Raw genomic sequence first — 17,055 nt, forward strand, 5'->3', positions numbered from 1 at the left:
GTCATTTTAGAAGATTTACCTTAGTTACTCTTTGGATATAGTACACATTAATTGTTGTTTTTAGATCCTAGTTCTATCTTCTTTGTGATATTATTGAAATGAGTGCATCAACAGCTGAATTAATCAGGATGAGACTATTGAAAAGGACTGTGAACTATTTTACAAAATGTGTGATTTTATTAAATGTGGTGGGTTCCCAAGAAGAGTTAGTTACTCCCTCTGAAATTCACTCTTTGCTCAACAAATACTTATGGCTACCTCTTACTAGTTACTATATTTGTTATTATAAGGTTCACCAAAATTAGTGGGCATGTGGGTTATCCTCAAAGAGATGATCTTTTTACGATCATAAATTATTTCCTAAGGAAGGAAGTCAACAGAAGTTGAAATTGTTCAGCTCAACATTAATGTGTTCACACTATGTGCCAGTTTCTCTTCGAGGTGGTGAAAGCACAGAGATGAATGAGATACAGACTTTGATTTCAAAGATCTTAACTTCTAGCAGAAAGGGTGTGTGATGAGGGCATCAAGAGTGAAATCACCAAATACGGGAGTTGGTGAAAGGAGCGATCCCTTTGGATTGATCATGGAGAGAGAGTAGTGTCTGAATTAGACCTTAAAACTCTGTAGGACTGACTCATTACACATAGATAGATTTACACACATCTACCCCGTCTGCAAGCCCCACTAAAAGAGCAGTAAAAAAAAATGAAAAGCCCTGTACCCACAAAAACAGGATAATGGGAATAGCGGACCACAGCAGACCTAGAAATGTCAACAGTTTCTCTCTTGGAAGATAAAAAGCAGATGGACTGCTAAAACCTAAGCTTGTTTATCCTTGCAGTGGGGCAAAACAAAGAGCAATCCAGTCCATACCACATCACTCCAGCTCTGTAAGCAGGGATATAGGTGAGGCTAAAAATGGAGGTTGGTTGAAAATGGAAGGAGAAATTGCATCCTTTTGTCCCATCCTGTTATCCAAACTACCTTCTGCAGCTCTAGCAGAAAACAGAAAAATTAACTGATTGTGTAGACAATCAGTAACTGTAACTGTAGACTCAGGGACACCAGCCATAGCTGAAGGTGAGAGTGCAAAAGCAGAAATAATAAGCCTGAGCAAAAGTCTGCAGTAGTGAATGATGAAACCCCTGTCCCTTTTCCAACGGAAACTCTTACCTCTTGGCTTCCTGAAATCTGGCAACTAAGTTTATGTTCATTCTTCGGAGGAGACTGAAGGATTCTTCTGGAGAAGCTGGTCAACCCAAGCGGAACTAACAAAGAGACCAAATTTAGAGGTTCCTAAACCAAAAAGCAAGATCCTTGCCAATCACTACATATGCACTGCCCATCACTGAAAAGTTCCGCATACTCACACACAGCTTCCAGTTAGCTTTTAATGCCCCTCTCTTAAATATGGGAGCCCCAAGACCAGATGAGAAAGCTTCTACATAAAGGTAGGACCTGAGCCGAAGGCACACGACTGACTGAGCCTCCCAGGCGCCCCCCAAATATTATACTATTAATACAAATCAGAGACCAAGAAGGATCTCTAAAAATAAGACAGCAGGCATTTAAAAAAATGTAATAGAAGAGATGGATAACAAAGCTAAAAAAATCGCAATACATGGTCAAAAAGACAATAGGAGAAAAGAACTAAGAGAAGTATAGGATCTGGTCAAGAGATCCAACTTCTGAATCACAGGCTTTCCAGAAAAAGAGTACTGAACAAACACAGGAGGAAGCTGTCATCAGAGAAGTATTATAAGAAGAACTTCCAGAAACAAAGGATATGAATTAAAAGATGAAAGGACTCAACTGTAACATCTATAAAGAATGGGGGGAGAAAAATCACACCCAAAGCACTGTGAAATTTCAGAACCCCTTGGTTTACCATATAAAGGTATACCTAAAAAATGGGTCTTAGAACAGCATCAGGTTTCTCAGTGCACTAGAATTTAGAAGCCAAACTAGAAACTAGAAAGCTAAGAAGACAACATAGAATCCAGGAAACAAGGAATCCCACTTAGGAAAACAGTAAAGAAAAGTGATGAAAAGATAGGTGATGAAAGCGATAGGGTGACCACTGCCTAGAGAGCCAACTATTCCAAGAAGAGGATGGATAGGAGGTGAGGGATCCAGGTTCTGTCTCTTAAAAAAAAAAAAAAAAGTAAATTATGTGATAGGGTTGCTTAAATTAAGAGTTGTCTGCCTGTGGCAGAGAGCTTGGGAGCTAATTTCTAATAAAATTACCTGTATCATATGTGATCTTGAATCACTCTAGTCCAAGTCCAGGAGTGTTAATTCCTAGAAATAAGAGCAAATGAAAGATTAGGCTTTCCATGTTTGTCCTTTTCTTTAACAACTGTAAATAGCAAGAAGCAGTCTTTTTTTTTTTTTTTTTTTTGGACAGAGAGAGATCACAAGTAGGCAGAGAGGCAGGCAGAGAGGGAGAGGAGGAAGCAGGCTCCCTGCTGAGCAGAGAGCCTGGTGCGGAACTCGATCCAAGGACCCTGAGATCATGACCTGAGCCGAAGGTAGTGGCTTAACCCACTGAGCCACCCAAGCGCCCAGCAAGAATATGTCTTTACAGAACTTTTAAAACTTTTAAGAAGAAGAGCAAATGAGCAAGTTGAAATTTCTTCAGAGCACCCTGAAATGCTTTAAGTTTCCTAAAGTTGATAAGAGTTTCAGACAACTAGAAAGATTCTTTTATTACAATCTTCCCGTTTTGTTTTATTTATTTTTTTTTTTAATTTTTTGTAGTGCAAAGTGAGTTATTGAAGTGAGATCCTGAGTGATTTCTGGAATATTAGAATTCATGGTAATGAGTTACATGTCACATTGATAGTACATGTACACACTGAGAGAGACATACTTAAAAATTAAAAATTTAAATAGGAACAAGTATGCAAAGTTTGGCAGGAGATGGGAGCTTTGCAAAGAAAAAAAAAACACCCCAAAAAAGGCTAATTACCAGATGCATAGAGTAGTGATCCTTAATTTGTGTTATGTCCTGGAGAGTTCTGTTAAAGTCATATGAGGATTTTTTTCCTGTTGTTAGTTCTTGGTTTTTTTAAGGTTTTATTTTTTTTTTTACATAATCTCTACACTTATTATGGAGCTTGAACTCACAACCCCGATACCAAGAGTCACACACCCTCCTCCTGACTGAGCCAGGCAAGTGCCCTGTGAGGACATTTTTCCAATCACACACTCACACTTCCATCCTGATCCTGACACCATCAGGATTCTGAAACCTGACCTGGATAAGTGCTGTTGCTTAAGGGATGCTGTGTGCATTAGGTCTGCTGGGGCAGGGTGAGGGTAGGAAGCCAGTGGTTAGCTGCTTAGAGGAGATTCTCTGGGATGAGTGAATTCTCTTATGGTCCGAGAGCCCAGAGACAAAGGACGAACTTGCTACAGTGAGAATTTAACCCTGGTTGACCTTGTTTCGGTTTTGAGGCAAGGTGAGTTCCTTCCAGCTGTCTTTCAAGTTAGGGTTTAAGAGTTTATTATCTCTTTTATCTTTACATTTTAAGATGCCTTTTTTGGACTGAGTTATTTGACCAGAGAGTGATTCCACTCACTTGTCCCAAACAGTTTTTGCTGACAGTTTGTTATTCCCCAATGTTGGCACCATTTAAGAGGACTGTAATTGAAATGAATGCTAAGAAATTTACTTCTGACTTGCAGTGGCTGGGTATCTTTATGTGATAGTCTAAGAGGTCTGATGTAGTTATTTTGATTCCACAGTGTCTCATGCAGGAGCCTCCATGTCATCGGCTTCGTCAGACACTGGAATGAGCCCCTCATCCTCATCTCCCCCACAAAATGTACTGGCTGTAGAATGCAGGTGATGAACGTTTTCTCTGCCTTCCCAGCAGTTTGCTGCCATGGACATAAATCCCAAAATCCTGAAATACAACCACAGAAAGCACTCAACTGGTTTGACATTGCTAAGTATATCCTGTATACCTTTCCAAGCTGGATTGTATCTATTCCCTCTTTTTTCTTTTTTTCTGTTGCAAAAAATAAGCTGATTAATAATTGAAGGTTAGGCAGCCTGCCATATTTGTCATAATTTTTCCTCTTTAACTTTTTTTCATTTTTCGTGAAGATAGAAAAAGGGCACTTAGCAAATTCAATTTGTATAATAAAGCTTTCAAATGTTATAGAAATCATAGACGAGCAAGTGCACATGATAAACATCAAAATATTATCCAGCTGAGTAGTGACTGCTGCACTTTCACTGAGATGTATTTGAACACTTGGTGAGTAGGGGGTTTATGTTGTTTTTTTTTTACTTGTTTTTTTATTTTTGTGGAAGCACTTGCTATTTAGAACTGCCAAAGTATATGTTCAGCAGTGTGCCCAGGTTTAAAGGTGTAAATGGGACAAAATAAATTGTGAAAGGAAGTGTAGTTGACTGAAAACTACAGTTGTAATAAGTCTTCCACTTTTTATAGGATTTTTGAGCACACAATTATGCAAATATTTTAATGTTTATTAATGTTTACAGTGGAATTGTGAATAAGTTTTCAGTGGACTATCTTATCCCTTGACAAAAATATTTTGTCTTTTTTCTATGTAATTTCAGAGTTTTTATTTTGTTACAAAAAGACAAAAATGAAATATATAACAACAATGAAGTTATTTAACAAGATTTCTAAAGCTGAAAATTTTGTGTAAAATAAGGTATTATCTTGCAACTTGTTAAATATATTTATTCAGACATTGGATGTTGTATTTTTATGTATTTTTTAAAATATTAATAAAATTGAAAAAAAGAAAATTCTAGGTTAATTCACTCTTTGGATGACAATAGCTCTCAGCTGTCCCTTTTACAGGAGGTTGCATCCAGTAGCTTTGCCTGTATTGAAGGGAGTCTGTCTCATTCCTTCAAACAGTATAGAACTATAAATGGGCATCTGGATCATTAAAGTATGTCCTCGTTTAGAAACTTTGGCAGTCCTAGTGTTTAAACTTTTTTGAGGATCAAATTTTTGGTTGCCCTTAAGATACTTTGTCATAGTTTTTATGTTTGCTATACTGCCGAATAAATTTCTATCTCCCAAAGTTGAGATGCAACAACTAAGTAAAGCAACTATGTATGCTTTGTCTGTGAATTGTTCCACAGACTGATACATTTTGTAAATAATTCCAAAATCATGTATTTAAAGCATTTTTGCCATATACATTATGTAAAAAGGTGATTTTTTAAAATCAGTTTTTAAATTCATGTTTGTACATTGAAAGGGGTTTTTTTTAAACCTCCTTTTCTGTGTTTAGTATGCTGTAGAGTAATAACCTAGATGCTCTAGACTGTATATCAGGATCTGATTTACAAGAACAAAGTCAGAGCCAAACACTAGTGATGGCATAGCATTACCGAAATCATTGTTTCTTAATTTCATTTTACCACATTGTGAACTTGTGATTCAGATTCCTTCCATTTTCGCAGAGAATTAAAAAGAAAAAAGTACTCTTGTAAAATGCACTTTTTTGTCTTTTCTTTGCAAAGCAGAAGTATTTCAATGTAAAATAAAAATGGAGCTCAGTGGGCAGTATTAATAAAGGCCATGTTTTAAACATAGGCTTTATATTTTTAGTTTTCATTTAAGTGATTGTTTTTTTTCCCAAGTGCCAGTAATTGAACAGTTGGAAAATCAGACTTTGCAAAACAGAGCATATTCGATATATTCATCAGTCTTTATAATAAAATATTTCTAGCACTTAATTATAAAAGTGAAAAATGTCATGTCATTCAAATCCACTTGGAACTAGGAGGCAACCTCAGATTCATACGTTAGAGATTTTAATGATTTCCTTCAGAAGCAATTCAGTGAATGAGAGAACTAGTTATCAACTTGAATACTATCCCTTTTAATCAGTATAAATCTGGTAATGAAGTATTGGGGCCTTGCTCCAGAGAACAAAATTATATATTCATTCAATGGGTATGTGGACACTGTTAGAATCCTTTTATTTTGGAGCTGGAGAGGATTATGAAATAAGTGCATACTAAGTATTAAATTCAGATATTAGGCATATTTTGAGTTTAGCTAAATTTTGGATAGTGCTTGCATGTGATTAAAAAAGTAAAAGTGTAAAGACATTCTTTAACATCTGAAGTAGAAGGTGCTATCTATAAGGTTAAATTCTTAAAGATTATGGAGACTGTTTCATTATTCCATTGTGTGCTTTTATTGTTTGTTGTGTTTCTAGTTTTCCCGTCCTTCACTAAGAAACATGTTTGTTTTGTACTTAGCATATACATACAATGTCTTCCATGAAATTGCTTTAAATTATGGAAATCCATACGGGTTAAACTATTAATTTATGTATCTTATTAAGTCCTAAAATCTACCTTTCTTCTAAACCCTATAATTTGACATAACTGTTAACACTGTGAAAGCACTGAAAGCTATATATTCAACCACACATTAAAAAACTATTACCAGAAGTCATTCATCAACAATTTATTGGTTATCTGCTAAGTGCCAGGCCCTATGCTAAGGCCCAGAAGTTACAACAGTGAACAAGACAGGAAAGGGTCCCTGTCTTTAAGCAATGTATAATCTAATGAGGTAGGTTATACACAGGTGCCATGAAATACATATAGGAGCCCAGCTTGGAAGACAAGGGTGGTCAAGGAAGGCTTTGCAGAGAAAGCAACAGTAAAACTGAGCCCCATGAGGAAAATGAGTTGGCGACGCAAATGGAAGGAGAGATGCGGAGAGGAAAGCACTCCAGGCGCATGGGGCTGGAAGGGAATGAGTCAAGGCAGGAACTGACTTGAGGTAGGAGACACAGGAGCCAGGTCATGCAGAGCCATTCATTTTGGAAATAATTCTTTCCAAATCATGCATTCAAAGCAGTTTTGCTTCTTTAAACCCAAACACTGCACCTGCCCACCTCTGCCTCTTGTTCCTCTTGTTCCCCTCATCACTCTATCCCTTCTTGACCAGAGCCATTTCTGGAGTGACTTTCTATGAAGCTTTTGCTGACTTACCACCACCACCTCCTTCCTTTATGCTCTCATAGCATTTTCAATCTATCATCTTACATGACAACTTACCTTGTATTATGTTTACTTAGGCATGTGTCTTTCCACCCTACTAGATGTTAGTTCCTTATGTACTTAATCATACTTGTATCCCACAAAGTGCCTGATCTAGCACCTAATAATACACAGTAAGATGGTCAAAAACTATGTTTAAGTTGAGAAAATTTACTTTTGAATTGCTATTGTTTCTTGCTTTTACCAGTGATTCTTATGTACAAGTCAGACATTTATAAATTGTCTTTGTGGTTCTTTTCACAAGGTGATAATGGTAAAATACCATTTGAGAAGTGCAAAGTAGACCTGTTAAACTGTCTAATCCCCAACCCAGAGTATTTGTAAACTGAGTTTTTTCCCTCCTCATTTCTTCCTCCCTCTTCCATTACTCTATGTGGTTATACACAGATTTTTTTATCCTGTTGCAGGAAAACTACTGTATGTGATGGCATTCATCATTAGTGAAGATTGAGGGGCTCTTAAGAAGGAGTCTGAGCTAATGGAGAATTTCTAATATATGCTCAGTAGCAATTTTTTTTTTAGTTATTTACGTTTTATTACAAAACCAAATGTTTTTCTTCTTAAGCACAAAAAACCTTTTCATATATTCATATTAGACTCATATCTTTTTAAAAACTAGTATTTATAATTTTAGAGTTTACAGTTAACTTAATTATGAAGCTATCTTCCATTTTGTAATCTGTATCACTAAAATTCATTTTGAAAAGTTGTGTTGTGAAAAATTTAAAACTTCCATGTAAATATAATAAATGATTATTCTGTACAAGTAACTGGATTTCTTCTCAAGGCTGTTATATTAAACAAGACAGTCTGATTCAAGACTTGCCACTTTAAGTTGCCAGATTTAGCAAATAAAAATGCAGGACATGCAGCTAAATTTGAATTTCAGACAGATAACTTTCTATTATAAGTATGTCCTGCATAAAAATTATGCTTTATGAATTATTAATCACCAATTATGAAGTTGAAATTTAACTAGGCATCCTGTACTTTACCTGCAAATCCTACAACTTGTTTCTTTCCCACTATATTCCAAGACATATTTATTATCCTCTAGACAAGCTTTTCCCGGTCCCCAAACCTTTTATGGAGGATAAGAAACTGCTGAAGTTTCTCCTGGTTTCTAAGGATGAATGTGCCTGGGCAGTCCATAGTGATTTTTAGAATTAACCATTTCCTTGATGCAGTCCAGGACTGGCCCTATAATAACTCAGCTTTGACAAAACAGTTGTGAATGCACTCAGACTTCACTGGTGGTTTTCCTTTGATGGGGCACTTTCCCCACCAAGTGGTAACTGCTCTCTTAAATTCTCTTGGATCCCTATCCAAACCTGCTCTCAAAAATCTAAACTAAATCTAACTCCCTTGAAATCAAAAACGTCCTAAGGCATTTAATAATTATGGGTAAAGCCACTGTAACCATACACCTAGGTTAACACCTAGGAGGAAGGTTGCTGGATTGTATACCATACGATTTTGCGTTCCTAGCAGTGATACACAAGAATGAAGCTGCACTACGTCCTTGTCAGCACTAGGTATGTTAAGTTGGGCTTTTTTTTAAACCATTCTAATAGGTGTATGGTGGTATTTCATTGTGCTTTTAATTTGCATTTCCTTAATGCATTAGAAAGTATGCAAAGAAATGGGAACTCCCTTGTACTGCATGCACATAAATTAATAAGTCTATTTGGATTTGACATCACCTAGTAAAGATGAAGGGGAATACCCCCTTTGACCCAATAGCTCCATAAATCCTAGAGAAAATCTATATATGCTCAGGGAGTTCTGCCCTAGACTGTTCTTTACAGCATGGTTTGCATTGGCCAGAAATCTTAGATGCCCATGAACAATGGATGAATAAATTAAGGCTAACTAATTAACTGCAGTACTAGAGAGAGGTTAAAATAGATAGACTAGAGCTAAATCAACACGAATAAATCTCAAAAACAAATGAGAAAAGCAAGTTGCTAAACAATATATACATCTCCACAAAATTGAAGGATGCAAAACAATACATTGGTTTTGTTTATGTAGGCATAAATAAAAAACCTGAGTGTGAATGATGAATACCCAGATTCAGGAATGGCTTTCTCTGGAGAACAGGGAAAGGAATAGGGGAGGGTATACAGGGGCATTTATTCCCTCCTGCAAAAGTGAAGTAAATACGACAAAATACTAAGATTTGATAACCCGAGTATTTATCATATTAGTCTTTTACTATATTTGACATATTTTACAATTAAGGAAAAATGGCTAATGAACTATTGCACAGTAAGGTGAAGATAACTGATAGAACGGAGTACTGTTATCAGTGAGTCACGGTCCATGCATATTATCTCACTCTATGAGAAAAGCATTGCTATTTTTGTTTTGTTTGTTTAAGATTCCGTTTATTTATTTGACAGAGAGGGTGCATGCACACAAGCAAGGGAACAGCAGGCAGAGGGAGGAGGAGAAGCAGGCTTCTTGGTGAGCAAGGAACCTGATGCAGGGCTTGATCCTAGGAACCTGGGATCATGACCTAAGCTGAAGGTAGTCGCTTACCCGAATGAGCCACCGAGGCACCCCAGCTCTTTTGACACATGAGGAAACCAGTTCCTAATGGTCAAGGGAATAATAAGTAGCAGAATTAGAATTAGGATGCCAGCCCATTTTAAGTCCAGTATTTGTTTCATTACATTAGTGCTGTCTTAAGAAGCTTCTGCTCTCTGAGAATAACGGTTGCTTTTTTAACAAAGACATCATTTTAAATGACTACAAGGAGAACTCACGGGTCTGGGATTCTCCTTAATAAGACTTACAAGCACTAATTTTATAAGAGCTAACTATTTAAACATGGCAAAGCACCTGTCCTTTCTAAGTTTTCTTACCTATAAGTTGAAAGGTTTAGATTCTAAAATTCTGCTTTTAATGACTGTTTTTTTTTTTTTTTTTTTTTTTTTTTAATGACTGTTTTAATTTCAGAGACATTTAAAAAGTTTCAACTCTGTTTTTTGAGTGGCTAATACATCCATATGGTTCAAAAGAGCAAGGACACAAGAGTACATGACAATCTCCCACGTCTGTGCCTTACTTTCCCCTTCCCAGAAAAAACCAAAGTTAGGGTTAGAGTTATCCTTCCAAAAACATCTATGCTTCCTGATTATTTTTGAAGCTACATAGTATTTTATTACATGAATGTACTACAGCTTATCTAGCCCCATAATGATGGGCTTTTGGTTAATTATAATTTTTATCGCAAATAATGCTGCAAGTAATAGCCTTATGCATATGTCCTTTCACACATGTGTGAGAATACCTGTAGGATTAAGTTCCTAGAAGTGGAATTACTGGATCAAAGTACATGTGTATTTTTAATCTCAATAGATATTGTCAAATTGTCCTCGAGGAAAGTGTTGGAGAGAATGTGGAGGAACTAAAACTCTCACACTGTACTGGTGAGAATACAAAATGGTATAACTACTTTGGGAAAAATTTGGCAATTTCTTAAAAGTTAAACTTACTTGACCCACTCATTCCACCCATTGATTCTTAGGCAAGAGAAATGAAAGCATGTTCCACACACAGCAGCAGCAAGAACTTCAAACAACCGAATGTCCATCAACTGGTAAATGGATAAGCTGTTTCATAGCCATTGAATAGAATACAGCCCAGCAATGAGAAGAACAAACTGATCATACAGGCAACAAAACAGATGAATTTCAAAATAATTAGAATGAGAGAAAGAAGCAAGAAAAAGTACACACGCTTTATGATTCCATTTATATAAAGTTCTAGGAAATATGTCACAATGTATAGTGACAGAAAGCAAATGAGTAGTTTCCTGGAAATTTGGTGAGAACTATGAGGGGATGGGGTAGGAGTGAGAGATTTCAAAGGAACCCAACTAAACTTCTGGCAGTTTGGGATGTGTTAATTTTTTTTTTTTTTGAGATTTTATTTATTTGAGAGAGAATGAGAAAGAGAGAGCACGAGAGGAGAGAGGTCAGCTGGAGAAGCAGACTTCCAGCCAAGCAGGGAGCCTGATGCCGGACTCGATCCCAGGACTCCAGGATCATAACCAGAGCCGAAGGCAGTCGCTCAACCGAGCCGCCCAAGCACCCCTGGTTGTGTTAATTTGGCTGTGGTGATGGTTTTGTATGTCTTTGTGTGTATGTTTGTCCTAAATATAAATTAATAAAAGTGTGCATTTTAAATGTGTGTAGTTTGAACATTAAAAAAAAAAAACAAGATATCTAAAACAAAAAAAGCATAGGGAATGTGCAAACCTGAGGTCACTGTGGTCAGCTAGTACAGAGACTAGAACTCAAGTTTAGTGTGGTCAGTGTTTTTTTTAAGCCTGGTGAAAGCAGTGAGAGATTTCTGCTTTTTCCCACTGAGGTATGTCATGACCTTTTTGTGGTTCTTTTAACCAGAAATCTTAAGATCTCCCTGCTAATGTAGATATAATAAGCCCAATGTATTATTTTTTAAGTGGGGAATATAAACAGAAACACTTTTTCATAATTTACCTAAGTCGATCTATGTACCCTTTTTCCTCTAACATCTGAGTATTTTTCAAATACCCTTTTGAAACACTGATGCTATTAAGTTGAATTTTTACTGTAATGACTTTAGGTAATCACTCTTGGATTACATTTTATCTGACCTTCATTTCTTATTGTCAGAATTTATACTTTTTCTCCCAAGTTGCTGGTTTAGTATCCCAAGATTGCTGACTTATGGTTTTATTACACTTCCTTTGACGGACTCTGTCTTCAGCCTCTATTTATTTTCCTTATTGTCTCAAGATTCCCTTCCCTCTTCAATGCCTGCACCTCACCTCCCTTTATTAGCCTTCACTTGGGTCATATCCTCAAGCATTTAATCTAGCCACTATTATCAGTACTAAAGTACTGACATAAATAAGAGATAAGGAAATGGCTGGTATCTAAAAAAGTGGTAATATTAAAATGACTTTATATGCAAAATTCAATGGTTCTTTTTTTCTCATTAATTGGTTCATTCAACAAATACCAATAGAGTGTTTTCAGTATATGTACTGCCCTAGTGGAGCAGGATTTCAGCACAATGGATTCAATCTGACAGTAAGGGTCTTCAAAAATAAAGAACCATCTAGTTCTTTCAGAAGATCCAATAAAATTGACAAGCCTCTAGCAAGACTGATTAACAGAAAAGACACAAATTACCAGTATCAGGAATGAGAGAAGTAATATTACTACAGATTATATGCTATTAAAGGAATAAAAAGGGAATATCACCAACATCTTTGTTCCATTGAATTCAACAACTTAGATGAAATGGGAAAATGCACTAAAAGACACAGAAACAAAGCTCACTAAAGAAAAATATAACTCGAATACCCCTGTATCTATTAAAGAAATGGAATTGGAAGTTATAAACCTTCCCCCAAAGAAAACTCCAGGTCCAGCTACCTTCACTTCTAAGGAAAGACATACTACTACTAAATGTTTAAGGAAGAAGTAATACTAATTCTACTTAAACTCCTCCTAAAATTGAGATGGTAATCTTTCTACCCACGCAATGAAGCCAGTAGGGCTCTAACACCAAACTAGTATCATTCATGAACATCTATGCAAAAAGTCTCAAAATTTTAGCAACTGATCCAACAACATATTAAAGGAAAACACACATGGGTCAAGTGGGGTTTATCCCAGGAAAGCAGGGTTGGTTGAATACTCAAAAATTAATGTAATTCACCATATTAACACACTGAAAAAGAAAAGGCATCGGACAAAATTCAACATGCATTCTTGAAAAAAACTCAGCAACAGAAGGAAATTTCCTCCACTGATGCAGGAAGAACCTCCAGTTAGCACCATACTTAATGAGGAAAGACTGAATTCCCTAAGAGTAAGAATAAGACAGGGATATCCACTCTTACTGCTTCTATTCAACATTGTATTGAAGGTTCTAGCTGGACATTCAGGCAAAAGAAAATAAAAAGCAAAAGATCATGGATATCTCAACTGGAGAGTTTACCAAGAACGCAGGATTCAAGGACACCTCACCTAGCAGGCTCAGTCTGTTGAGAGGCAACTCTAGATCTCAGGGTTGTAAGTTCAAGTTCCATATCGGGTATAGAGATTACTTAAAAATAAAATCTTAAAAAAAGAATGCAGGAGGGGCGCCTGGGTGGCTCAGTGGGTTAAGCCGCTGCCTTCGGCTCAGGTCATGATCTCAGGGTCCTGGGATCGAGTCCCGCATTGGGCTCTCTGCTCAGCAGGGAGCCTGCTTCCTCCTCTCTCTCTCTGCCTGCCTCTCCATCTACTTGTGATCTCTCTCTGTCAAATAAATAAATAAAATCTTTAAAAAAAAAAAAAAAGAATGTAGGATTCAAGATCATACAAAAATCAGCTCTATTTCTATGTACTAACAATACATAATGAGATTATTTTTAAAGTGCCATTTACAATTGCATCAAAAATATGAAAGATGTTGGGATAAATATGGCAAAGGATGGGAAAGACCTCCAACACTGAAAACTTACAAAATATTGCCAAGACCAAATACAGTCAGTCTAAGCAAATAAAGAGATACATCTTGTTCATGCATCATAAAAATATTGTTAAGATTTTCTTTGCTCCTCAAATTTCATGCAATCATAAAATCCCAACAGGATTTTTTTTGGTGGAAATTGAGAAATTAATTATAAAATTCATAGGAAAGACAAAGGACCCAGAATAGTCCAAACAAACAAATTTGTTCTGAATAAGAAAAAAATTGGAGTTTCAAGAATTATTAGTTTCAAGAATTATTATGAGGTTAACAGCAATAAAAACAGCATTTTGTACAAATAGATCAATAAAACAGAACAGAGTCCAGAAATAAGCCCACACATATGTGGATAGTTGGTTTTTGATAAAGGCACAAAGACAATTATAATGGAAAAAAGGATAGACATAAAGAAATGATGCTGGAACAATTGGACAACCATTAGCAAAACAACAAAAAAGAACTTGGAACCATACCTTACACCATATACAAAAATTAAAAATGATCACAAAACCTAAAACCATAAACTTTTAAAAGAAGATAGGAGGGGGTGCCAGGGTGGCTCAGTCGTTGAGCATCTATCTGCCTTCGGCTTGGGTCATGATCCCAGGGTCCTGAGATGGAGCCCTGATTCAGGTTCCCTGCTCACTAGGGAGCCTGATTCTCCCTCTACCACTCCCCCTGCTTGTGTTCTCTCTCTGGCTGTCTCTCTCACTGTCAAATAAATAAAATCTTAATTTAAAAAAATAGGAGATGTTTGTCATATTATGCCTAATTGGGTTAGGCAAAGTTTTTTTTTTGTTGTTTTTGGTTTTTTTTTTTTTTTAAGATTTTACTTATTTGAGAGACAGCAAGCACAAGCAAGGGGAGGCAAAGGGTGAGGGCAAAGCAGACTCCTTGCAAAGGCAGGGGGCCCAACGTGGGGCTCAGTCCCAGGACCCTGGAATCATGACCTGTGGGAGGCAGGCCCCTGGCCAGGGTGGCCTCCGCCATTAAAAGATGGCGCCTGGCTAGTTGCCAGGTTAGGATTGCCTCATGAGACTAAGCAGAACGCCCAAAGAGGAAGTAAACAGCATTGGTTGCTAGCGAAGTTGTTCCTTTAGGTGCACAGCCTGATTCGCTCCCTCCTGTACCCTGCTCACTGACTGGTCATGTAGGCGTATATAAGTGTATAGATTTGCGGAAATAAAGAGAGAACATGCATCCGAACTGGGGCTTCTTGTCGTCCTTGTGTATCGAGGCCGATAATGACCTGAACTGAAAGCAGACACTTAACTGACTGAGCCACGCAGGTGACCCTGCAACTTAGATACAGTATCAAAAGCACAACCCATAAAGGAACAAGTTGATAAATTATACCTCACCAAAATGAAAAACTTTGGCTCTTTAAAAGATATTATTAAAAGAATAAAGATAAGAAACAGCCTGGGGAGAAAATATTTGCAAAACATTTATCAGAGAAAGTACTTGTATCCAGAGCATATAAAGAACTCTCAAACTCAACAATTTAAAAATTGAAATGAAAAGAAATAGACTACAGATTCGAACATAGACTTCATCAAAGAAGATATATGAATGGCCAATAAACAGATGTAAACAGTGTACATCAAGAGACTGAGGAGACAAGCCACATACTAGGAAATATTTATAGAAGACGTATCTGATAAAGAACTGTTTGAGACATTCAGGCTGCTCTTACAAAAACACCATAGATTCGGTGGCTTATAAACAAACATTTATTTCTCACATTTCTGGAAGCTGGGAAGTCCAAGAAACGTGCCGGCATCACTAGGAAGCTCTGTGGGGCCACTTTTGGAAATCAGCTATGAAGCCACGAAAAGACACGAAGGAATTTTAAATGCATATTACTAAGTGACAGAAATCAATCTGTCAAAGGCTGTATATTGTATGATTCCAAATATATAACATTCTGGAATTGGTAAACTACAGAGACAGTAAAAAGATCGGTGGTTGCCACTGGTTGGGGAGGGAAGGGGCAGAGAATGGATAGGTAGAACACAGGATTTTTAAGGCAGTGTAACTATTCTGCATGTTACTATAATGATGGATATTATACATTTGTCAAAACATTAGGCAGTTCAACATTAAGCTATGCCCTCCTGTAAACTATAAACTTTGCATGACAATGATGTGTGAATGTAGATTCATCAATTACAACAAACGTAGTACTTTGGTGTGGGATGTTGATGCTAGAGTAGGGTGTGCTGGTGTTGGATCAGGGAATACATGGGAACCCTTTGTACTTTCCACTCCATTTTGCTGCAAATCTAAAACCTCTCTAAAATATATATATATACATATATATTATATATGTATATATATATTTTTAAGATTTTATTTATGTATTTGTCAGAGAGAGAGAGAGCACAGCAGGCAGAGTGGCAGGCAGAGGCGGAGAGAGAAGCAGGCTCCCTGCCAAGCAAGGAACCCAATGCAGGACTCGATCCCAGGACCCTGGGATTATGACCTTCAGTTAAGCCAAAAGCAGTGGCTTAACCGACTGAGCCACCCAGGCGTCCCTCTAAAAAAGTATTTTTAAAAAAGGTGTTGGATGTCATTAGACATTAGGGAAATGCAAAGTAAAACTACAATGAAAATCTATTACAGGCCTACTAGAATGCTAAAATTAAGGCCACCAACCAAACGTGCATGGGTGACTATATGACATAATTGGAAGTCTCATATACTGTTGGTGGGAATGCAAAATGTATAATCATTTTGGAAAAATTAAACATACTCATACCATATGACCCGAAGAAACTTTTGGGATGGTGAATATTGTTACTATCTTGATTTTGGCGATGGTTTTATAGAGGTATACATGTCAAAATGTATCAACAGGTGCATTTTATATATGCAACTTATTGTATATCAATTATACCTCAATAAAGCTGTCTGGAAGAGAGAGCTAACATCCAGCATAGGACCATGATTCTGGAACAATCATTAATGCAATCTCAGTGTGGAAAATGACCAAAGCATTATAGGAATTCTGATCCCCCAATTAGCAAGAATGGTGCCTATATTTTAAAAAAATCTATCTTAACCATAGAAATTTGCTTGAAATTTTTTCAATTATTTCCCCACATGGTCTCTGTGACAATTTCAACTGTAGTAATCTGTTTATTTCTAACTGCTGTAATAATTCTCCTACCTTTATAGGTTGCTATTTACTCTGTACTTGAACACCCAGCTAGTTCCCACAGTTGCCCTGGCCCCAACCCTTTCCATGTACCTCAGCGATTAACTATGAGTTTAGAGAAGTTGAGGATGGGAAGGGGGCCTGGTAGAGTGGTTTTATCAGAAGATAAGAGCAACCAGCCTAGAAAAAGATCATTTGGAGCTTAGGGCTAAGCCCATTACCAAGATTCTGAACCAAAAACCACTCCCAGATCACAGTGACACTGGATGTGCTGAAGCTGTCCTCTCTTCTGCTC

The 17,055-nt window shown here is 37.0% G+C and overlaps 2 protein-coding genes across 12 annotated transcripts in view; one reads left to right on the forward strand and one right to left on the reverse strand.

The window, feature by feature from the left end:
* The window catches only part of ARID4A (AT-rich interaction domain 4A), a 63,622-nt gene extending 58,014 nt beyond the window's left edge, over positions 1-5,608 (forward strand). For all 3 annotated transcript variants that reach the window (XM_059182194.1, XM_059182196.1, XM_059182195.1), the window contains exon 24: positions 3,754-5,608. In XM_059182194.1, the coding sequence (XP_059038177.1) occupies positions 3,754-3,857 (104 nt within the window). In that variant the 3' untranslated portion in view covers positions 3,858-5,608. The remainder of the gene's footprint in view (positions 1-3,753) is intronic.
* Positions 1-17,055, reverse strand: part of TIMM9 (translocase of inner mitochondrial membrane 9) — a 52,204-nt gene that overhangs the window by 9,930 nt on the left and 25,219 nt on the right. For 5 of the 9 annotated variants that reach the window (XR_009355692.1, XR_009355699.1, XR_009355697.1 and 2 more), the window contains exons 3-4: positions 2,251-2,304; positions 1,177-1,271 (exon numbers count right to left, since the gene is read on the reverse strand). The gene's annotated coding sequence lies outside the window, so the exon portion shown is untranslated. The remainder of the gene's footprint in view (positions 1-1,176; positions 1,272-2,250; positions 2,305-17,055) is intronic. The other 4 variants (XR_009355701.1, XR_009355700.1, XR_009355696.1 and 1 more) reach the window with 1 other exon arrangement.

This window comes from Mustela lutreola, chromosome 7, assembly GCF_030435805.1.
Source record: "Mustela lutreola isolate mMusLut2 chromosome 7, mMusLut2.pri, whole genome shotgun sequence".
NCBI classification, from domain to species: domain Eukaryota; kingdom Metazoa; phylum Chordata; class Mammalia; order Carnivora; family Mustelidae; genus Mustela; species Mustela lutreola.